We start from the raw sequence: 23,013 nt of genomic DNA on the forward strand, positions 1-23,013 counted from the left end.
ACTAGCAGTTTCCTGAGAAACACGTGGCTGTTTCTTGCCAGGCAGGAAATGTTCGATAGCCTGGAATCGTGTTCGCCCCGCATTATGCCACCTGAGCGTGTCTGATCCTTCCTTGTTCCTTGTGTGTCTCTCCCAGGCACCCGGGCTTGTGGAGGATGCTGGCGGTGGCCGTGTTCGTGGCCCTTCTGGGCTGCCTGCGGGCCCAGGAGCTGCGGGGACACGTCTCCATAGTCCTGCTGGGAGCCACTGGGGATCTGGCCAAGAAGTACCTGTGGCAGGGGCTGTTCCAGCTGTACCTGGAGGAGGCGGGGAAGGGCCACAATTTTAGCTTCCACGGGACTGCTCTGACGGCCACCGAGCAGGGCCAGGAGATCGTGGCCAAGATCCTGGAGTCCCTTTCCTGCCCCAAGGATGTGGCACCCGCTCGCTGTGCTGAACTCAAGGACCAGTTCCAGCGGCTGAGCCAGTACCGCCAGCTGAAGACCACGGAGGACTACGCGGCTCTGAGCAAGGACATCGAGGCGCTGGTGCAGCGCGAGGGCCTCTGGGAGGCGGGCCGCATTTTCTACTTCTCCGTGCCACCCTTCGCCTACACGGACATCGCCCGCAGCATCAACAGCAGCTGCCGCCCGGGCCCCGGCGCCTGGCTGCGCGTTGTCCTGGAGAAGCCCTTCGGCCACAACCACCTGTCAGCGCAGCAGCTGGCCACGGACCTCGGGAGCTTTTTCCGCGAGGAGGAGATGTACCGGGTGGACCACTACCTGGGCAAGCAGGTGAGCCTGCCGGGCCGGAGCGAGCTGGGCACAGGTCAACCCGTGGACGGGGCCACACCACCGGCTGTGGGATTGGGCCTGAACGCGTGTGAAACCTGCGCTCCGTGGTCGTTTTGAAGGGGGGCAGGAGGTGAGGGGGTGAAGGGCAGATGGTGAGCAGGTCTGTGTGGCCCTTGTCCACGTGTCCTGTCCTGTTTCCCAGCAGGGGCCGGGCTCTGATCGCTCAGCGGTGCCCTGTGTCCCCTCCGGAGGTGGCCCCGAGACACTGGGGTGAGCCCGGTTTCTGGCTGGGTATGCTGTGGGAATTAGAATTGATCACCTTATTCCACACCCATTGGCCTGGTTTTCAGCATTTTTTCTTGCTGGGTTCTGTTTTGAGCTAGAAGGCTGGCAGCAAGATCTTAAACTGAATAGGGACCCATGCTTCCCAGTCGGCCCTGTGGCAGAGCGTGGGCTGGCCGGGGGACGCACCTCAGCTGACTGCGCCCTCGGAGCCCCGTTAGGACACTTCCCCTTGGAAACGCCAGCGGAGAGCGCACCGGTGTGCCCGGGGCTGACCAGGCGGCGAGCCCAGGCCTCAGGCCCCATTTGAGTTGCAATATTCCCAGAGTGGTCCTCAGGCCAGGGCCTGTCCCGGGGAGATTTCACTTGTTTATGAGAAAATGAAAAAAATAGCCCTGAATGTCAACTTGAAGCTTTCCTTATTCCAGTTTTGGTGTTACAGTAGCTTTCTGTTGTTTAATGTTGATGCTAATAGGCAAAAGATAATCTTACCTATTTCCTTTCCTGGCAAAATAAAAAGCTGGTGGCCCCGTGGAGGGCACCCAAAGGTCTGGAGTCCTTCCTGGGCCCGGAAGCCTGACGCCCAGGGGCCATCGCTCTGGGCGTCTCTCGGAGTCAGGAAGAGAGGGTGGGGCCCCTCCTGGGAGTCAGGCTCCTCCTTCACCCCCAAGGACCCGCAGCACACCCGTCTGCTTCCCCGCAGGCCGTGGCTCAGATCCTGCCTTTCCGAGACCAGAACCGCAAGGCCCTGGACGGCCTGTGGAACCGGCACCACGTGGAGCGGGTGGAGATCGTCATGAAGGAGACGGTGGATGCAGAAGGTGCGTGAAGGGTCCCGCTCACGCCTCCTGGTCCTCCTGCCCTGTGTCTGCTGCGGCGCTGGCTGACCCCATGCCTCCGCCAATGCCTCCGCCAATGCCTCCGCCAATGCCTCGCAGAGGGATGCTGTTGCTGGTGTGTGGACCGCTAGCCCCCAGGGCCCTGCAGGCAGACCTGAGGAGTCAGCGCTGCCCTCAGAGCGTGGGGTCTCCTCAAGTAAATGTGGCTCTGATGCTGGAAGGTACCCCGAGTTCTCTGGGGGTGCGGGGGACCATCAGGTCGCATGAGGCTTCCTCAGACTTTTGTACTCGTCCAAGTGGCGACCTCTGTCTGGAAGGCTTCTCGTCATCTCCTCGCCTTCTAGCCCCTCCCGTGCCTGGTCCTCAGCTCAGGTGTCACTTTCTTAGGAAGCCTCTGCTGAGCATCTTAACAAGATCCACGCCCGTGGCACAGTGCCACGCGCCTCCCTTCACTGCCCCTCCCTTCACTTCCCCTCCTAGAGGAAAGGAGGGAGGGAGGGAGGGAGAGAGAGAGAGAGAGAGAGAGAGAGAGAGAGAGAGAGAAACATTGATGTGAGAGAGAGAGAGAAACATCGATCAGTTGCCTCCCTCATGCGCCCCGCCCGGGGATCAAACCCTCAACCCTTTGGTGTATGGGACAACGTTCCAATCAACTGAGCCATGGGCGGGCTGCCCTCCCATCTTTTCCTCGTCATATCCCTGTCCCTGCAGACCACAGGGTCCAGGCCATCCCTGCGCTGGCACTGGCACACTCCTGGGAGGTGCTGGATGAATCCCCCGTGAGTGAGCAGGTTGAGCTGGGAGAGGAGACCTGCCTGTGGACCCGTCTCTGCCTCCCTGGGTGACAGCACACACTCCCCTCACCTGGGAGATGAGCAAGTTGCGTAGATGACCATGGCTGAGGCCCCTTTGAGCTCTGGCATTCTGGGATTTCATCAAGTTTTTTGAGCATGGATATGTTCAAAGCCTTGGTTCTTACCTAAAATAAGAAAAGCTAATTCTTGTGGTGTCCTAAACCCTTCCTTAGCCAAATGAGGTAGGTACTGTGGTTACCTCCACTGACAGGTGAGGTTCGGGGATGTGCCGGAGGTCACACTGGAAGTGGTGGCCCGGGTCCTGGGCTGGCAGTCTGGCTCCCGCACCGGCTTCCAGCTCACGCTGAGACCGCTTCTCAGCCTGTCCCTGCCCCGCACTGTGTGCCTGGGCGGAGCGGGACCGGACCCTCGGGCGTGGGTGGGGGACGAGGAGGTCTGCCTCTTTTCTTTGCCTTCTCCTCTTTTTCTTTCTTCCCCTGGTTGCTCTCTCCAGCTTGCTGTCCCTCCTCTTTGGATGTGTATGTAGAGCTAGGAGCTCTAGTGACACAGGGAGCAGTGAGATGCAGCCTCTGTCCCCCAATACCTCACAGATTCGTGGGGGGAGAGGATATCGGGACAGACTCCCAAGTGGATGGGGCAGGCAGGGTGCTGTGGGGCAGGGGAGGGAGGGAGGTGGGCTGGGGCATCAGGCAGCCCTTGGGAGCCAGGCCCGAAGGGCACCGCTGTCCAGGGGAGCTGGGTTTCTCCAGCCTGGACCCACATCAGAAGAGAGGTCCCCACGCAGTGAGCTTTCCGGGGTCTCAGGATCCCCCCAGCCCTGCTGGATCCCCCTGCTGTCCTGGGCGAGGGCTCAGGCCGGGGCTCCCTCCTGGGGCCTGTGTGTGTCTGATGTCCTGGCAGCATGAGTGCTGGGCCTCTGCTTGCCCTGTCTGCAGAGGATGCGCTCAGGCCCTGCACTGAGGGCGGGCGGGTGGGCGGGCCGAGGGCAGGCAGGGTGGGGAGCCCTGCCGCACCTGCTGTGGGAGCCAGCACCTGCTCTGCCTGGACTTGGCCTGCTCACCGCAGGGCTAGGACACAGGGCGCCTCCCTCCTCCCCCCCCTGACTGGCAGCTCCTGTGCCCGAGCCAGGCTGGGGAAGAGCCGCACTATCTGGAGGTCCCAGTGGGCACCATGGCCTCTTAGTTCTTGGACCCGGTGTCATTTGTGGGTTTCTTTGCAGGATCCCCGTGGAGCCAGGGGCTAGACAAAGTGCAGCATTTTGGAGGAAGTGAGTTCTCTGTCTCTGTCTTTCTCTCTGTCTCTCTCTCTCTGCCTTTCTCCTTGTGTCTCTCTGTGTGTCTTTCTCTGTCTCTCTCTCCCCCCCAACCCCATGGGACTTAGGACACGCATTCTTCACATCCAGGAAGTGGCCTGTGCAGCTCTGGTGCCCCAAGCACTGACCTGCAGCCCCCCCACCATGGCCAGGAAGCCCTGTGTCCAGCATGTCAGGGCCTCAGCTCGCCTTCTCTGGGGTTGGGTAGGAAGCAGGCAGGGCAGTCTTTCCCCCGCTGCAGGGGACTGAGTGTGGCCAGCAGGCAGGCTCTGAGCCCGGCGCTCTGCTCTGACCATGAAGCCACAGGGCAAAGTGGGGCCTTCTCCCTCCAGCTCCCCCAGCACTCAGCCCCTGGCTTTTCTCCTTCTCCTGCAGGTATGCACCCCTCGCTGAGTCCTGTGCAGGGAGGCAGGGATGGGTCCCCCGTGGCAGCCTGGACCACCACCCCGAGTGTGCTGGCAGGGGCGGGGGTTTGAGCCAGGCTGGGACACGAGCTGAGCTGTTCTGGCCTGAGCTGCTGCAGGCCCCGGGAGAGGGACTTGTGAGCTGCAAGGTCATCAGGATGTCCCCACCCCCACTCACTCACATCCACAGGGGCGGGGTTGGCTGCCCCAGCTCCCTCCCTCCACGGCTGCGAGTGGTTGTTTTTCCTCCTTTTCTGTCTCAGCCTCTGGCCCAGAGGAGTTTGCTGCAGCATCAAGGCCACTGCATAGACAGCAGGGAGCGGGGAGAGAGAGAGAGAGACAGAGAGAGACTTGGGAGGAGGGAAGGAAGAAGCAGCCCTCCCTCCAGCTGCCAGTGCTGCTCCCTCTTCTCATCTGGGCGCCCTCCTGAGGGGTCCCCATCCAGTGAGCCCCTGAGAGTCACAGGAACCTGGGACCTGGGTCTCCTGACACAGCCCCATGGGCCAGGCAGGAAGTGACCTCGGCTGGGCCACTTGGCTTCTTTGGAGATGACGCCTGCTGGTCCCGCTCTTGGCCACTGGCAAAGGCTCTGTGGAAGGAGGGCTGGGCTGCTGATGGACTGAGGCCTGGCTAGGGAGGGTCCCTGTCCTGACCTTGGGGAGGGAGCGTGATGCATGTTCACTTCTGAGGGCGGAGTGACCACTCAGTGCCTCTCACTGAGGGACGGGCAGCCAGGGTCCTCCCAGGTGCCAGCTGGCCTGCCTTCCGCCTGGTGTGCCAGAGGGGCCGGAGCGCACTCAGCAGTGCAGTCGTCGCCCCCCCTCCCCTCCCCCCCTCCGTCAGCAGAGCTGCCAAGGTGAGCGCAGGGCAGTGCCAGGCGTCCTGATCACTGGACCACTCCCTCCTGGGCCCAGCCCCCTTTTATTTTCAGTGATCCCGGAAGGTATTGGTGCGGATCTCAGCTGGCTTTTAGTTTCTTGTGCTTTTAAAGCCCTGTTTTTACCAGGAAATTGGGATCTCCCGTAATGTGGAGGCAGCAGGACCGGTTTCAGGTCCCAGCAATCTCTGTACATAGTGACGGTGACCCAGTGTCTGTCTGTCTCCATCTCTCTCTCTGTCTCTCTCAGGGTGTCTTGAGGGTTAAATCTGGAGATGTATGTACGTGGGAATACTTTAAACTCTTTATATACCGTTGGCAAGGACAGGAAGTGGGCGTGGGCTCCACCTGACTTATTTGTTTTTATTTTTTAAATATATTTTTATTGATTTCAGATAGGAAGAGGGAGTGAGAGAGAGAAACATCAATGATGAGAGAGAATCACTGATTGGCTGCCTCCTGCACTCCCCCTACTGGGGATGGAGCCTGCAACCCGGGCATGTGCCCTGAATGGGAATTAACTGTGACCTCCTGGTTCATAGGGTGATGCTCAACCACTGAGCAACACCAGCCGGGCTAATATGTACCTTTTAGTAGCTCTGTATTTCTGTTCAATTCTGCTTATGCCGCAAAGTATGGATTGTTCTATTATTAGGCATTTTGGTTGTTTCCGTTTTTGCTATTTTAAATAGTCCTTTGTGAGCTTTCAAAAAAAAATTAAGATATAATTCACATGCCATAAAATTTACCCTTTTAGCCCTAGCGGGTTTGGCTCAGTGGATAGAGCATCGGACTGCGGACTGAAGGGTCCCAGGTTCAATTCCGGTCAAGGGCACATGCCTGGGTTTCGGGCTCCATCCCCAGTTAGGGGTGTGCAGGAGGCAGCTGACCAGTGATTCTCTCTCTTCATTGATGTTTCTATCTTTCCCTCTCCCTTCCTCTCTGAAATCAATAAAAATGTATTTTTTAAAAAAATTTACCCTTTTAAAATGTACAATTCACTAGTTCTTAGTATATTCACAAAGTTGTGCAACCACTATCTAATTCTAGAACACTTATGAGTTATTAAATTTATTTTTCCTCTAAGCATACTTCTGAAGTGGAATTGATAGGCCAAAGTGGAACATCTACTTTGTTATGACAGCTCCCCAGACTTCTCCTGCCTTCCCTGGGATGCCAACCCTTGAGGTTTTGAGGGGCAGCGCAGCTGGGGGGCAAAGCGGTGGGTCTCTCTAGCTTGTGAGCATGGACGAGCCCTGGACTCAGGCAGGATGGAAGCCAGTGTATGGGCCTTCCTTCCATCGTCCATGCCACTGTGCCGTGTTCCATCCTGTTCACATCGATGGACTTTGACCCTCACCTTTCAACCCAGGCAAGGATGCTAGGGGTCAATAGAGATCATTTTCAGAAAAAAACAACAGCCAAAGAACAGTCCACAACAGCTGGTGGCAACTAGAAAAACCCAGCTTGGTGGGCATCTTCAGGAGGCCTCGCCCCTCCCTTCCCTGTGCCTGGGCTTAGCTGCAGGCCTCGCCCCTCCCTTCCCTGTGCCTGGGCTTAGCTGCAGGCCTCCCCCTGTGAGGCACAGGTTCTGGTCACTGCACTTGAACTTGGAAAAGACAGAGCCAGCCAGGAAAGGATCAAAGTCTGCAATCTGTGGGCTGTGCTGCACGCGGGCACCCCCTGAAGCTTGAAATTAGGAAGAAAGGAAGCTCTCTTTTACGCAGCGGGCAGCAAGCCTAGGAAGTGCTTCTCCCCACGGATCGAGAGGGGATAAAAATAGGAAAAGGGCCACTGAGGGACTTGCTAAACTAATGAACAGTAAGCAGATAACAGGGCTTTTAAGGACTCTGCTGTGTTCTCGCCATCAAAAATCCCTCTGTTTGCAAAGCTTTATTCTCTTTATACTCTTAAATCTGCTGCGACTCATCGATTCCAAGACACATTTTCCCCATCTCGAGGTTGGGTTTCCCACTGGCGAACTGACAGTTGAATTGGCACCCCTTTTCTTCGAGGTTATAAAAAAATGATTCTTTCACCATCGATAGCATTTTTGATTTGACGAAATCCAGCATATTCCCCCTGTCATTGCCTCCCCAGGCCTGTCTCAGACCACCAGCTACCTTTTAGGATTTTTTTTTAGAGGAAGGGAGAGGGAGAGAGAGAGAGAGAGAGAGAGAGAGAGAGAGAGAGAGAGAAACATCAATGATGAGAGAGAATCATTGATCGGTTGCCTCCTACACGCTCCACACCCGGGATTGAGCCCGCAACCAGGGCATGTGCCCTGACCGGGAATCAAACCATGACCTCCTGGGTTCATAGGTTGATGCTCAACCACTGAGCAACACTGGCCGGGCACCTTTTAGATTTTTTTCACTGGACGCCACACCACCTCTTCAGACTCAGCAGAGTTAGGGCTAAAACCATCCTTGCATTTTTCTCATGAAATAGAACTACTTTTTCTAACTCTTTTTATTTCCACATGGTGATGGCTGTCTGAGTTGCCTAGCTGGGGCCCCTCTCATGCTGCCCCATAACGACGCAAACACCAGCCAGTGTTCATGGTGCTTCTTGTGTGCCAGGCCTGCATGTGTGTGGACTCATTAACCTCGCAGCAGCCCCACTGGGAGGCACGTGCCAATTCCTCTCTTATGTGTGAGACAGCCACTCCCCGGGGCCACAGGGCTAAGACATGGCCGAGCAGGCGGCCTGGCTGGAGACCCCACTCCAGGTCCCGACCCTGAACTGCCTTTCGCCCTCCAGCCCGTCTCCACCCAGTGCTCACTCACAGAATGTCCTCCGCGTCACTGTGGCTCCACTCGCCCCGCCCTGCCTGATGTCATGCCGCTGCCCCTCTGACAGGCCACCTGGCAGGCCCTGGCCGCTGATCTTCCCACAGCGCCTCTTTTCTGTCTCCACTTCCTGCTCCAACACTTGGTAAAACACAGTCCACCCGTTCGAGGTGTGCACTTCAGCGCCTCGGGTATGTTCACGGAGGCGGGCAGCCATCCCCACGGCCCACTTCAGAACATTCTCATCCTTGTGCCCCTTGGCTGCCCCTCTGATGCCCCCCTCTCCACAGCCCCCCACAACCTCTGGTCTTTCCGTCTCTATGGATTTGCCTGTTCTGAGCATTTCACATCAATGGAATGATACGATTTGTGGCCTTTGGTGTTTGGCTTATTTCAGTTAGCATGATGTGTTCAGGGTTCACCCATGTTGTAGCGTTTGTCAGAGCGACATCTTTCATTGCTGCCTAATATTCCGTTCTGTGGGTGGACCACATGTTCTTCCTGCGTTCATCAGCTGCTGGACATGCAGGATGCTGCTCTTTTGTGGCTGTTGTGAGTAATGTGGCTATGAGCATCCATGTACACGTTTTTGTGTGGACATGTGCTTTCCTTTCTCTTGTGTCTACGTGACAGTAGAATTGCTGGATCACATGGTAGCTCTTTAACTAGTTGAGGTCAAGAACTTAACAGCTCCTCAGACTCCTCAGTCTAGTTCCCAAGGCCCTTTCCGTCTGTCCTGGATTCCTGCTACTCCCAGCCACAAACCGGCTGCTTCTGCCGGGCCAGGCGTTGCCATCTGAGCTGTGTGCTGGGGCCTCTGCCCTCTGGCGTGTGCTGTCCACCCCAACTGGGATGTGGCCCAGGGACAGTCAGCCCAACATACATGTCTTTGAGACATGCAGCATTTTAAGCAATCTGAATTATGTGTGCACATTTAGAAATCATGAGATTACACTCATTGGTCCAAATGTTTATGTTCTCCAGAAAAATTAGAAGATTTGGTCACTCTGAGCCCACACTCCAGTGCGGCACCACCTGATGGCAACTGAGGCATTTAACTGTCCTGAGGGATGTAAGCGCTGCCCCACCCCCTCACACCTGCACTGGGCCCCCAGGCATGGGGTCCCTGACCTTTGATCTATCCCATCCTCTGGAGCCCCGCTCAGCTTGCTCCTCCGACCACTGTGCTCTGTTCTGAAGTCCCTGGTGCTTGGGCCACCGAGCGTCACACTGAGTACCATGTTCTGTGGTCGTTTCAGTGGGGTGGCAGGAAGTTGAAAGGGAGGTATTTGGTGGCAAGAACTGCAGGTGCTGGGGCCAACTGCCTGGCTTCAAACCTTAACCAGCTGTGTGACCTTGGGCAAGTTACCTAACTTCTCTGAGCCCCAGAGGTCACAGCAGGACGTCCTCATATATCGGTATGGTGAGGAGTAAGTGGGCTGATACCCATGCATTGTTATTGTCATAGCTTTTTCCTGGTGTCTTCTCAACAACATTGTAAGGACTTTGACAGTCAGAATGCTGTGGGGCGGGCTCGGCCATTGTCTTCAGTGGGGCACTCTGAGCATGCGGCCTGGACAGGCCTGGACGGTCTGCTGTCCCAGGGTTCCACTCTGGCCAGGGACGCTGAACTCCCGGTGGGAAGAGTCACTCCAGCACCGGGGACATGGGTGCCTCCTGCAGGCAGGCTGCGGCTTCCTCTCTGGCCCACAGCACTGGTCCTCCTGTTGGGCGTGGCATGTTGGGCTGAATTCAGGGCGGGTTGTTCTCTTGCTCATGGCCTGGTCCTGCTCGCCTTCCAGCTGGCCGGAGCCGTGCTGGGAGCCGGGCAGGCAGGTGGTTGGGACCTCACTCAGGACCCCGGTGGCCGCGGAAAGCAGTGTGCTGGCCATGCCGGCCTGAACGAGGAGCCCTCCTCGTTGTTTGTTTGAATTAGATATTGACACAATAAAAAAGAATGCTTACAAAATACGCATAAGATCTACAGGACTATGGTATAGGGAATACCACGTACCCCCCAGCCTGACTTCAAAACAGGGCTTTGGTGTCTCCGGGTCCCTCCCCAAGTTCCCTCCCTCCTCGCCTGCAGTGCTCCAAACTGCGGTAGACCGTGCCTGGCCCCTGCCTGTTGTTGCCATGGCTGTCTGACCCCTGACAGTGGCTGTGGCCTTTGAAGGGCGCCATGCTGTGTGTGGGGTGGAGGTGGCTGTTTCTGTCCCTTTATCCTGCGTTCAGGATAATCTCAGGTCTGACTTCTAGTAACTGACTCTTTTCCATTATTTCTGGTACATAAAGCATTTTAAGTCCCAGGAGCAGTTTTCCTCTGTCTTAAGTTCTGTTTTTCTGGTCGTTTTCCATCCTGTGTTCAGAATTAATTTTTTTTGGAAGCATTCACGTTTCTTTCTGGCGACATGTTTTTTGCAGTTGATCCGTGACGACGCGTGTCTGTTCGTTTCCTCCGCTGTACAGTGTCCCTTGGTTGCGGGTGGCGCGCTCTCCGGTGCCAGGGCTGCAGCAGTGAATAGGGACGCAGCCCCTGCTCCGATGGAGCTTCGGGTGTCGAGGGGCAGTGACAGGCGGGGTCAGGCAGGGGCTGGCAGAAGGCAGGGGCCCGCAGGGTGGGCCAGGGGTCAGTGACATCTCCCGGAGCTGAGACCCGAGACCCGCGCACGAGTGGTGCTGCCGGGGTAAGAACCAGCCTGCGTCATGGACAGTGCACGTGTAGCCTCCATCCGTGACTGCCCTCCTGTCGTGATGTGAGCTTTCTCTGTGTGTCGTCGGCTTCGGCTGCGGATAGGAGCCAGGCCACGCGAGGAGCTGGGCGCTGGCACCTAAGCTCTCAGACAGCTGGAGCCTCTGCACTTGACTCTGACAGTCATAGCTCCCGCCGAGCTCTGGAGAGGGGCAGGCCTGTGTGTGTGTGTGTGTGTGTGAACCTGCCCCTGGCGCTGCTGTACTCGCCATGGGCAGGTACACTCTTGCTCTGGTGGAGCAGGGACAGTCGTGGTGGCTGCCGTGCAGGCCCTGTGGGTGTGACCAGAGGGCACGTGTGAGCCTCTGCACCGTGCCAGGCCACAGCGAGCGTCGGGCTGTCATGCGGGCTGTGCCCTCACCTTGTCCCCCTGCCGACTTGACTTCACCTGGATGTCCAGCTGAAACTCACCTAAAACGGAACTCGTGTTTCCTCCGTCAAACTGTCCCTCCTGTCTCCCCATCTTGGCAGATGTCTCCACCGGCGTCTTTCGCTTAGGCCCCGATTCTAGGAGTTACTTTGGCTTCTCCTCTTTGCTCAGCGGCCCTGTCAGTCCCGCCTCCAGAATGAGTCGTCCATTCCCTCCAGCCCCTGTGCTCCCACTAAAGCCTTGTCCCCGGGCTCCTCGTTTCTACAGCCCTTCTCCCCACAGCAGGCGGCGTCTAGGCCGAAGGCACATCTGAACTTGTCCCTTCCTACTTGAAACCCTCCAGGCGCTCCCCCGGAACTCAGAAGCAAGTCCAGCCCCTTACCTGGGCTCCAGGCCCCTGCCCTCCTGCCCCCTCCAGAGCTCTGGCGCAGGAGCCAGCCAGGCTCCATCCTACCTCGGCTTCTGCTCTCCCTGCCACTGCAGGGCTGACTCCTCGGTCTCAGAGGGGCCTTCTCTGCCCCTCTGTCACATCTCTACATTTCTCTGTTGACTTACTTTTTCCTTTCTCCCATTCCCCCTCCCTGGAAGCCGAGGACAAGGACCTGTCTGTGTCCTTGGCGCCTGCATGTTGCCTGGCACCTTGGTGCACTTGGTAACGGGTGGCAGTCGCCAGCCCCGTTGATTGGCGGGAGGCAGACACACGCACTCAGAAGTCACACCTAGTAAGTGGCCCTCAGACCCCAGAGCCCAGGCCCTCTCCGTGATGCAGGGAGGGGCGGGGCCAGGGCCGGCCAGGCGTCTGCAAGTGCAATCTGGCCTTTGCCGGGGCCAGAGCCTGCCCCACGCAATTCCTGAAACTCACCGAAAACGGAACTCGTGTTTCCTCCGTCAAACAAGAGAAGCCCGGAGAGTGTGACGCCTTCTCTTAAACGGCTCTGCATAAACCATGTTGTGGGCTCTGTGGACCGGGCTTGGGGTGCGGACGAGGCACGCGGGCTGGGGTCTCAGTGCACCTCGGGACGTCGGGCGTGTTGCCCACCTTTATGGCCTCCCGTCCTCTCCTCCCGCCAGGTCGCACCAGCTTCTACGAGGAGTACGGTGTCATCCGCGACGTCCTGCAGAACCACCTGACAGAGATCCTCATGCTGGTGGCCATGGAGCTGCCCCTCGACGTCGGCAGCTCGGAGGACGTGCTGCGGCACAAACTGCAGGTCTTCCAGGCGCTGCGGGGCCTCCAGAAGGGCAGCGCCCTCCTGGGCCAGTACCAGGCCTACAGCGAGCAGGTGCGCAGGGAGCTGGACAAGCCGGCCGGCTTCCTCAGCCTGACGCCGACCTTCGCAGGTGGGCCCCGGGCCGGGCGCGGGCTTCCCCACTGGACACTGCTTTCCCAGCCCAGATGCCCTTGGGTTTAGGCCAGAAGGGTCTTTTTTTTTTTTTTTTTTTAATATATTTTTATTGATTTTTTTACAGAGAGGAAGGGAGAGGGATAGAGAGTTAGAAACATCGATGAGAGAGACATCGATCAGCTGCCTCCTGCACATCCCCCACCGGGGACGTGCCCGCAACCCAGGTACATGCCCTTGACCGGAATCGAACCCGGGACCTTTCAGTCCGCAGGCCGACGCTCTATCCACTGAGCCAAACCGGTTTCGGCAAGGCCAGAAGGGTCTTGAAGTGGGGTTTTCAAGGGGCACTCGGGGGCCGCCCATCAGCTTAAAGCAGCAGGTGCCCTGCTGGCTCCCTCAGGTGAAGGACACCCTGTGACAGTGTCAGTTCGGTCCCTGTCCACAGATCCTCCAGGGCTGGCTCACGCCTGGCTCTCACCCTCGTGGGGCTGACGTCCAGCTCCTCCCCCCCAAGTGAGGCTGCAAGCCTGTCCGGCCACTGCCCAAAGCACCCACCGCGGGCAAGGACCATGCTGGTCAGGCAGGGCCCCCCAGAGCCATCCTCTGGGCAGTCCCCGAGGCTCAGAGCTTTCTGGGAGAGGGTGCTCCCTCAGGCTGCAGATAATACCCCACAACAGGAGCAGCACTGCTGTGCCAGGCACTTTATATGCGTCATCTCATGTAGTCCTCACACGCATGCACACGTGGCAGGCATGTTATTATCTGCACTTAGAGGGAGGAAATGTGAGGTTCAGTGACGGTGAAAAACCTGCCAAGATCTGCAGGGAGAGCGATGGGGACACGGGCAGGGAACTGAGTCAGGAGGACGCTCAGCGCCTGGCCCTTGGTACACCCCCTACCCGCCCTCGAAGTCCTCCTTATCTGCACACCCCTCCCCCCTCCCTTCTGTACCTGACCTTGCTCAGGCATGCCTGAGTCCTCCCCCCCGCCCCCGCTCCATTAGCCAGCATCCCCCATCTTGGGACTTTTCTCAGAGGCTCGGTCCGACCTCAGCCCAGTTCCCCTTCCTCGGGGACGGTGAGTCTAGGAGAGGCGGTGTCTGCGATGGTCCCGAGGCTGTTTTTCTTTCTCTCTTTTTTTCTTTTTTGGTTAATCCTCACCTGAGCATATTTTTCCATTGATTTTTAGAGAGAGTAGAAGGGAGGCGGGGAGACAGAGAGAAACGTTGCTGTGAGAGAGAGATGATTGGTTGCCTCCCTCACAGGCCCCGATCAGGGCCAAGGATCGAGCCTGTAACTGAGGCATGTGCCTTTAACCAGAATTGAACCCGGGACCCTTCAGTCCGCAGGCTGACACTCTATCCACTGAGCCAAACTGGCTAGGGCTGCTTTTCTTTCTTTCTTTATAAATATATTTTTATTGATTTCAGAGAGGAAGGGAGAGGGAGAGAGAGAGAAACATCAGTGATGAAAGGGAATCATCAATTGGCTGCTTCCTGCATGCCCCACACTGGGGATTGAGCCCATAACCCGGGCATGTGCCCTTGACCGGGAATTGAACTGTAACCTTCTGGTTCATAGGTTGATGCTCAGCCACTGAGCCACACTGTCCTGGCGAGGCTGCTTTTTGAGCACTGCTGGAGGGAAGATCATGGGAGGGGTGAAAGGTGGGGGGTGAGCCTAGCAAGACCGTGGGTGCTCAGAGAAGGGGCTGGGGGAGGGGGCTACTGGCAGGGAGGCAGGGAGGGGAGGCGAGTGGGTGGGAAGTCCGTTTCCCGTGCTGGAACGTCACCTCCGCTGTCCCTGTCCCCGCAGGCATCCTCGTTCACCTGGACAACCTTCGCTGGGAGGGCGTCCCTTTCCTCCTGATGTCGGGCAAAGCCTTGGACGAGAGAGTGGGCTACGTCCGGGTCTTGTTCAAGAACCGGGCGTGTTGTGTGCAGAGTGAGCAGCACTGGGTCGCGGAGCAGAGCGCGTGTCTGCCGCGCCAGATCATCTTCCACATTGGGCACGGCGCGCTGGGCAGCCCTGCGGTGCTGGTGAGCCGGAACCTGTTCAGGCCCACGCTGCCCGGCAGCTGGGAGGAAGTGGGGGGCCCACCCGGGCTCCACCTATTCGGCCGCCCACTGTCTGATTTCTATGCCTACAGTCCCGTGCGGGAGCAGGACGCCTACTCCGTCCTCATCTCCCGCATCTTCCACGGCCGCAAGGACTCCTTCATCACCACAGAGAACTTGCTGGCCTCCTGGGCCTTCTGGACCCCCCTGCTGGACAGCCTGGCCGGCGAGGCCCCCCGCCTCTACCCCGGAGGGGCGGAGAACGGGCACCTGCTGGACTTTGAGTTCAGTGGCGGCCAGTTGTCCTTCTCGGTGCAGCAGCCGGAGCAGCTGGTGCCGGGGCCTGGCTCCGCTCCCGCGCCCAGCGACTTCCAGGTTCTCAGGTCCACGTACCGAGATCGCCCGCTGGTCACTGCCTGGCCCGAGGAGCTGATCGCAAAGCTGGCCGACGACGTCGAGGCAGCCGCCATGAAGGCCGTGCGGCGCTCTGGCCAGTTCCACCTGGCGCTCTCGGGCGGCTCCAGCCCCGTGGCCCTGTTCCAGCAGCTGGCCATGGGCCACTACGCCTTCCCCTGGGCCCACACGCACCTGTGGCTGGTGGACGAGCGCTGTGTGCCGCTCTGGGACCCTGAGTCCAACTTCCAGGGCCTGCAGACGCACCTGCTGCAGCACGTCAGGCTCCCGCACTACCACGTCCACCCCATGCCCGTGCACCTGCGCCAGCGGCTCTGCGCCGAGGAGGACCAGGGCGCCCAGGCCTACGCCGAGGAGATCTCCGCCCTGGTCGCCAACAGCAGCTTCGACCTGGTGCTGCTGGGCATGGGCGCCGACGGGCACACCGCCTCCCTCTTCCCGCAGTCGCCCACCGGCCTGGAGGGCGAGCAGCTGGTGGTGCTGACCGAGAGCCCCTCCGGGCCGCGCCGCCGCATGAGCCTCAGCCTGCCCCTCATCAACCGCGCCAGGAGGGTGGCGGTCCTGGTCATGGGCCGGTTGAAGCGCGAGATCACCCTGCTGGTGAGCCGCGTCGGCCACGAGCCCAAGAAGTGGCCCATCTCGGGCGTCCAGCCCGTGTCGGGCCAGCTGGTGTGGTACATGGACTATGAGGCGTTTCTGGGGTGATGGGGCCTCGCCCCCTGCTCACTCCCAGGCTGTCTCTCCCCTGTCCTCTCCCCTCCCCCGAGTCCTGCCACCTGCCCGGGCGCCTGGCTCTCTGGAATCGGATGCCTCAGGGTCAGCCCCGGGAGAGGCCCCATCCCAACCCCTTTGACCGTCCCTGTCCAGATGTGGTCAGACCCAGAAACAAGGAAGAAATGGAGACTTGTGAGAGGCTTCAAATCCAGGTTGGGAGAGACTGGTGGTTCCACGTCAACATCAGCCGGCCTCGTGGCCAGGCTGCGGCGTGGGAGCTCCCAGCTTCAGCAGGAGGCGTGCAGGGGGCCGAGGAGGGTCCCGGAGGGGGGCCCTGGGGCGGCTCCCGTGGAGAAGGGCGCAGACAGCAGAGAGCAGGGGGCCCGGCACAGTGGGTGCAGGGCCAGGCCGGGCAGGTGCAGCCCTGTCTCCCATTTCCTTGTGGAGCCTCTGCCATCGGCTGCTGCCCTGGCCCCTGTGGGTTGCCTCCTGCTCCGTGTGTCCGGTCCTTCTTCCTCGTCCCGACTCGGGGGGGGCCTTCCATCCCTCCTTGGTATCCTGGCTGTCCCCAGACCCTCCAATTGTAGACAGAAAGATGACGACAAGAACACTGCCACTAATACTGGGTGCTACAACGGTGCCAAACACCTCGTGACTTGTTAGGGGCCCTTCCTCAGTAATGACCTTCTCTGCATGGAGGGACCCCGCCCCGCCCGCTGGGCATAACCATCAGGCCATCCCAGGGGTCCCTCCTTACGAAGGCTCTTTCCATCTCAGGGAACCTCCAGTGTCCTCCCTGTTCTACCAGGAAAGACCTAGTCAGTCTCCCTGATGGGGACAGCTCACTGCGGGGAGAGCTGTGAGGTCAAGCGATGCGCCATCCAGACGCTCTGATCTGACCAGACAGGAGCCAGGCCTTTTGCTGGGACGGCCGTGGGGCCGGGGCTGCAGCACCCTCCTGCCTGCGACTCCCTGCCTGCCGTCCCTCCTGCCGCTCACGGCGACTCCCTGCCCGCCGTCCCTCCTGCCGCTCACGGCGCCACTGCATGTGGGAGGCTCGGGAACAGGGCGGCGGCTCCTCAGGAATAGGTGGGTGCTCTGCTCTCGAGAAGCGGGGACCGGGGGCCTGTTCTCCTGAGACCCCCAGGAGTGTCTCTGAAATGCTTTTTAAAAAATCAGCAGCGACAGGACACAGTCTGTATTCCAGCTTTCCACCTAGTCGTGCCCCAGCTGTGGCTGTCAGGGAATAAGAGATGCTTCGTGTGACTGAGCCCCGCCTCCTGGCCTCACTGTGCGGCAGACACGCCGTCAGACAGGCACGTGTCCGCGTGGCGCGAGGGCTTTCCTTGGTGAGGAGGGGCGCCCCGAAATCCGTTTCTCTACTTTTGACTGTTCAGACTTTCCTCACGGCTACGGGTTTAAAGGAATATTGCTTCCGTGCGATGGGAGCCTGGGAGGTGGTGCCTGAGCCAGGGGCACTCCCGTTAAAATTCTGCTTCCACCGGCAGGCGGGCCGCTGACTCGCAGCACAGCATCAGTGCCGGCGGGCGAGGGTTTCCCTTCATGGGTCAGCGTCTTAGCCTCTCTGCTCTAGAGATGCTGGCGGCACAGGTGGTTGCAGGTCGGGTGCCCCGGTGGCCACGTGGGGGCGCTCGCGCACCATCTCTGCTGGTGTTCCTTGTGGTCTGACTCGCAGGCATTTCCCGTGTCCCAGGAACTCCCGGTGTTGTGCTCCCATTGTTGTACTCTGCCGCCCTGGGCCCCAGCACTCCCCCAAGTTCCTTGGGGACTTCTTCCTCTGTGGTTGCAACACCAGAGAGGAAGGGGCCTCCACAGGCCCGCGTCTCCGTCTGGGATAAAGGGTGAGCTGTCACCGTTTCTGAATAAGAGTGAGTCACTGCGGGCCTGAGCCCAGGATGTCCTGTTCTTAGAGGGTTGCCTTGCCCCCGAATGCACCCTTTGTCTGGGGAGTTTGCACACGGGCTTGGAATGGGGCAAAAAATGCCAAAGGTTTCCTTCCCAGAATCAGCTGCTGTCCTAAAAGTCCCCGGGAGACACTGTCAGCATTCACTTCCCCTTCCCCTCCTTGCCCTGTGCCAGGAAGGGGAGCTCAGAACCGGGCCACCTCAGCTGGTGGTTTCCAAACGTTTGGGACCGTGACCCACAGCCGGGAACCTGTCACATCACGAGGCCTGGAAATCTGTCTCCAGCCCAGCGTGGTCAGGACCTGCCTGAACATGGTGCCCTCTCCTTTCTGTCTCATTGAGAAAATGCTGCGGGATCCAGCTTTACCCCGTCCCACAGGCCAAGGACCCGGGCTTGGGAGGCAGCAAACCTGCCTGGCTCCCACGGGGACACTGCCCCCATGCTGGGCCTCGAACCCGGGTTTCCCAGTCCTGCAGCCTCACACCTGGGCCCACCCAGCACAGCAGGACTGCCCGGGCCCCTTCACAAGGGAGAGAGCAGTGGGTGATGAGGAAGCGGTGGTGACGGAGGGGTTAAGTCCCGGGCTAGATACTCAACATCTTGCACATGGTCTCCTCTGATCCTTTCAACACCCTGTGAGGTAGTGGAAGGAGCCTCATTTACTGGGGATTTTGAAACTGAAGTCTAATGACAACAGGCCAGTTGCTCCTAAGCCGGGTCTTGGGGGTTCTAGACATGCCCCCGCCTCCCACGGGGCCACCTCCCTCCAGGGAGCCCTGGGTGCTGGAGCCCTGGGCAGGCGGAGGGCCTCCGCGGGGGCCTGTCAGATGGGCATCTCTGGAGAAGCATTGTTGCCATGTGTCTGGAGAGGATGAGGGACTTTCCGGGTTGCTGGGAGCTGGAATCTGATCTTGATCTGGGAGCCGTTTCCTGCGAACCGCAGGCGGGAGCCCTCCCAGTCCGTCTCCTGGATGCTCCTGCCCCCGTTCCTCCGCAGTCAGCGCTTCATAGCAGCTCATCAACACTCTGCCGGGCTGGTATTTCAGATCATTCCACAGTCACAGGCTGGGCTCCGGCCTGCTTTGGTCTCCCCTGGCCCGTCCCCAGGGATGGTGTGGTAGAAAGGAGGAGAGACCTTCCATCAGACCTTCTCTACACTTTAGTTCTCAGAAACAAACGTTTTTTCAATGGAGACACCCACAGCCTCACGTCTGCATCGGCCTTGCCCAGTGCGTCTTTATCTTCAGCCAACGGGCCCCGCAGGCCTCAGTCCACACGGAGCGAAGAGAAGCTGCCTGGCGCGTGTCGGGGAACAGTCCCAGGAAAGGCCAGTGGTGACACAGGGCAGGGGGCCCGTGACAGGCCAATGCGGTCAGCACCTGCCATCCCGGGACAGACTCCAGAGCGGGCCAGCCCCCTGCGGTCACTTGCTGGAGTGAAGAATGGGGGCTGCAGTGTACCCCCCCCCCACACACACACACCCCGTGCTCTGCTGGGCCCCACAGGCCTCGAGGTGCCCCTGGCTTTTTTAGGTGGCAATTCCATGAGAAGGAGGGCACTCCCTCCACCCCCGGCTTCTGCATTTGGAAGAACTGGGTGAGAAGATGCCAGCAGGGCCTCCCTGGGGCCAAGGGCTGTCAGCACCTGTGCCTGGTTTACACCTGGGAAGGCCCGCTGTCTGTCGGGTGCTCAGGGGCAGTTGCCAGCAAGACGCCTGGAGGGGGTGTGGGCGCTGAAGTGGGTGTTGGGTCTGGATCGCGTCCCTGTCCTCTGTCCCGGGCTGGGGAACGGTACGGGGCTCCTGACGCGAGGAGCAGGAAGCCGGGGGAAACCCCTGGCAGTGGGGAGATGCTGGGCAGAACAAACACCCGCCAAGCAGCAAGACCTCGGTGCCTTTTTGCCAAGAGAACTGTCCCGGTTTCTGTGGGAATACTGGGCTCTTAAAGAAGCCTCAAACAGACACATTCAGAGTTTTAAAATGACTTCCTATGTCAGATGCAACATTTATTTTTTTAAGCAATAAAATTGTTTTGCCAAAATTCATGTTTCCTTCTTTCTGTGGGAGCTGGAGGGTGGTGGGCTGTGGCCTCATCGCTGAGCTGTGTGTTCTCGGAGGAGGAGGTAGGGAAGCCTGGAGGGAGGGCTCACTCCGGACCCACTGCAGACTCGGACCCACGGCAGACGGGCTGCTGAGCCCAGCGGCTGCTTCCCGTCGCCCGAGATCTCTGGGCCTCCTGGACGCGCTGGGGGCCAAGACAACCCATCTCACAGGTTCCCCGTCTTCCCGGCAGCCCCCGGGTGGGGAGGACGTCCCCGGGGAGTGCCCTGTGGCACCTGAGAGGGAGGGGCCAGGAGGGAGCAGTTCCAAGCAGCAGGACCAGGGGCCATTGCTGGCCTTGTCATGTCCTCTGCCTGGTGCTTGCCCCCAACCTGTGTCATGTTCCAGGAACGTGAGGGTTGTGGGCAGTCAAATAAAACTGCAGAACCGCGGGGGTGGGGGGGAGGCAAGAGCCAGAGCGTTGTGCACATCAGAGGGTGGGCTCCCCAGGGACCCAGAGGCACAGGTGACTACCCCCCCCCCCCCCCCCGAGCCCACAGGGAGAGGAAGGTCCCCGCGGTGATGAAGGCTGGAGACCAGAGCCCGCAGTCCCGTCCTGTCCCTGATCGTGCCTCTGCCCCGAAGCTCACACGGCTGGGACATCGGTGTTGTGATGGGCCTTGGTTGTGCTGTTGTCATGGAAACGTGGCCAGGTGGCTCACTGATACCGCTTGGGGAGCCGCCCTGCACTTGGGTTGCAAGTGACAGAAACCCAACTCGAACTGGAACGGAAAGAACAAGGCAACCCTCAGCTCCTCCCCGGGAGGCCCGGCGTGGGAGCAGCGTCAGCCGAGCTGGCTCAGGGGACCAGGGCGGCGTCCCCAGGACGCTGAGCTCCGCTCCCCGTGCATTAGGGTCCTTAGATTTAGCAAATCCATCTACAGGACGCCCAGAGAAATTCGAAGAACAGAAATGCAACTCGAGTAGAAGTATGTCCCAGGCAGCATTTGGGGCATAATTCTGCTGAAACGCTACTGGTTGTTTTTCTGAAAGTCGCATCTACCTGGGTGTCCCGAGTTTAATCTGGCGACTGTGCCTGTCCTGCGAGGGGGCGCACAGCCCCCGGACGGGGCAAGATGCCAAGGAGGGGAGGGCATTTCATGGCTCTGCCTGGGACGCCCTGGGCGGACTTTGTTGGGTCACTGGGGGGGGCAGCACCGGGAGGGGCCTGGGGAGCCCTCGCCCGCCCCCTGCTCCGGCCCCCCCCCCCCCGCCCCCCGGCCTCCCCGCCTCCCAATTCTCGGCTGTGAACAGTCATCTCAGTCTTTGTCCAGTGCTTTGCCCATCAGCTTCCAGGCAAGAACCCTACTCCCTTTTCTAATCAGATCCCTGCCCCCAAAGCCCTTCAGGGAATGGGAGCAGGGCCCATCTCTGGACCGGCCACTGGATGGGGGGCGGGGAAGGGAGAAGACACTGCCCACGTGGATGCGCCACGCGTGTCAGAGCCTCAGACTCGTGGCTCGTGCCCACCGGCCCTGAGAAACCAGGGCGGTCTCGCTCACTGACAGAAACAGCCAGCTCAGCAGTCGTTATTTCGTGTTCCGGAGAAGGGAACATCCGCACAAATGTTTTTCTAATCATCCAGTGATTCCAGGAGCCAGCACCCCCCCAAGAAATCCAAACCCAATCGTTTACCACCAGAGTTCCACAGGCGGCCTGGGAGCGGAGCCAGAAGGAGCCCAGGGGCTGCGCCCAGAAGTGCGACAGTCGTGCGCCCAGAAACGAACGTGGGTCGTGGTGCTTTCCTTGGCTCCCCCCCGCCTCCCCCCCCCCCCCCCCCCCCGCCCACCCGCCAACGCTAACATCACTCCCGGTGCCACAGCCGCTGCGTTCTGAGCGAGGGTTTGATTCCGTGCAAATAGGGTGACTTAACCTGCTGCATGGAGGGTGTCTCCTCGCTCTCTGGTCACTGTCCTCCTCTTCATAAGGAGAACAGGTGCCATCGAGGCCCCCTGCCCGGCCACAGAGAGGTCCAAGGAGAGAGGGTGACACAGCAGGGTCACTGTTTGCCCACCCTCCACCTCCTCGCCTGCCTCTCCCTCCTCTCCCCTCTCCCCAAACCTGGGCCCCAGCACCTCGGGTGCCCAGCCTCCACCCCCCACCCCCACCCCCCACCCCGCCCCCGCTCCTGTCAGGTCTGCCAATGAGACCATGTGAGGTGGAGATTTATCATCCAGCTGTGAGGGTCACCTGGACTGGCCATCCAGGCAGCCCAGCCTCCCCGTGTGTCTCATCTCTTGGGGTCCCCGTGCTGGTCCCTGCCGCTGGCCCTTCCTCCCACTCCAGTCTGGGCTCCGGCTCTGCCCACACCGCCGCTGCCGCTCGCAGAGGCCCAGCTGAGAGCGCTTTGCTCGCAGACCCGAGGCCTGTCCGAGCAGCAGGGCTGCTCCCCTGGCCGGTGGCGGTGGCACACTTCCTGCGCCCTCGAGAGGATCTGGGGGTGAGGACTCAGGTCCCTGCCTCTCGCGGCCTTTGCAAGACCACATGCTGTGAGGCTCAGAGTTGGGCTCTGGGTTCAAATCCTGGTCATGCTGGTTCGCTGCGGAGCGAGGGGCCTGGTTTACCACTGAGCCCGTTTTCCTCCTCTGTTAACCGGGTAATGGGGCTGCTCTCAGGGAAGGGGTTCAGCGAGGCCCTCACTCTGCTCCCTCGGCGCTGGAGGCCCACACAGGGATTGTGTCCACTCACCAAGTCCCTTCACCTGACACTGCAGGTCTCCCGTGTCCCAGGGGCTGTTCCACAAGGGGACCGGCCGGCCCTGTGCACAGGAAATGAGTCTAGCAGAGCACTGAGCGGCCAACAGGGCTGGCCCCCAGGTGCTGCCGCCGTCCTGAGGGGACGCAGGTGGGCAGGAGGGCGGTGGGGACAGGAGCGCTCCGGGGAAAGGTGCCAGGTGCCAGGGGCTGTTCAGTAAACGTTGCCAATTGACTTCACACACACCCGCCCACCCCCCCCCCCCCCCGCCCAGTATTTATTGAGCACCTACTACGCGCCAAGCACTTTGCTTGGTTTGGGCATTCCAGGGGCCCAGGACAGAAGAGGACCCAGCCCGTGGCTCCCAGTCCGGTGGGGAAAGAGGCAGGACCAGGTGGTCGCAGGCTGGCTGGAGTGCAGGGATGCCTGGTGCGGCACTGCCTACCCTGGGGCACCACAGACATTCTCCAGGGGGCCCTGGTGCGGGACATGGGCCCAACCCAGCCCCCTCCGGGCCTGGGCCTCATCCTCTGAGAGCCATGGGCCGAG

At 59.9% G+C, this 23,013-nt stretch overlaps 1 protein-coding gene across 3 annotated transcripts in view; it reads left to right on the forward strand.

Annotated features, from left to right (window-relative positions):
- The window catches only part of H6PD (hexose-6-phosphate dehydrogenase/glucose 1-dehydrogenase), a 29,693-nt gene extending 9,982 nt beyond the window's left edge, over window positions 1–19,711 (forward strand). For all 3 annotated transcript variants that reach the window (XM_070404023.1, XM_070404021.1, XM_070404022.1), the window contains exons 2-5: window positions 137–773; window positions 1,759–1,876; window positions 12,288–12,557; window positions 14,377–19,711. In XM_070404023.1, coding sequence (XP_070260124.1) covers window positions 156–773; window positions 1,759–1,876; window positions 12,288–12,557; window positions 14,377–15,737 — 2,367 coding nt within the window. In that variant the 5' untranslated portion in view covers window positions 137–155 and the 3' untranslated portion in view covers window positions 15,738–19,711. The remainder of the gene's footprint in view (window positions 1–136; window positions 774–1,758; window positions 1,877–12,287; window positions 12,558–14,376) is intronic.
- Window positions 19,712–23,013: the final 3,302 nt, after the last annotated feature.

Source organism: Myotis yumanensis, unplaced genomic scaffold (genome assembly GCF_028538775.1).
Source record: "Myotis yumanensis isolate MYYU_CA2020_CCGP unplaced genomic scaffold, mMyoYum1.0.hap1 SCAF_2, whole genome shotgun sequence".
In the NCBI taxonomy this organism is placed as follows: Eukaryota; Metazoa; Chordata; class Mammalia; order Chiroptera; family Vespertilionidae; genus Myotis; species Myotis yumanensis.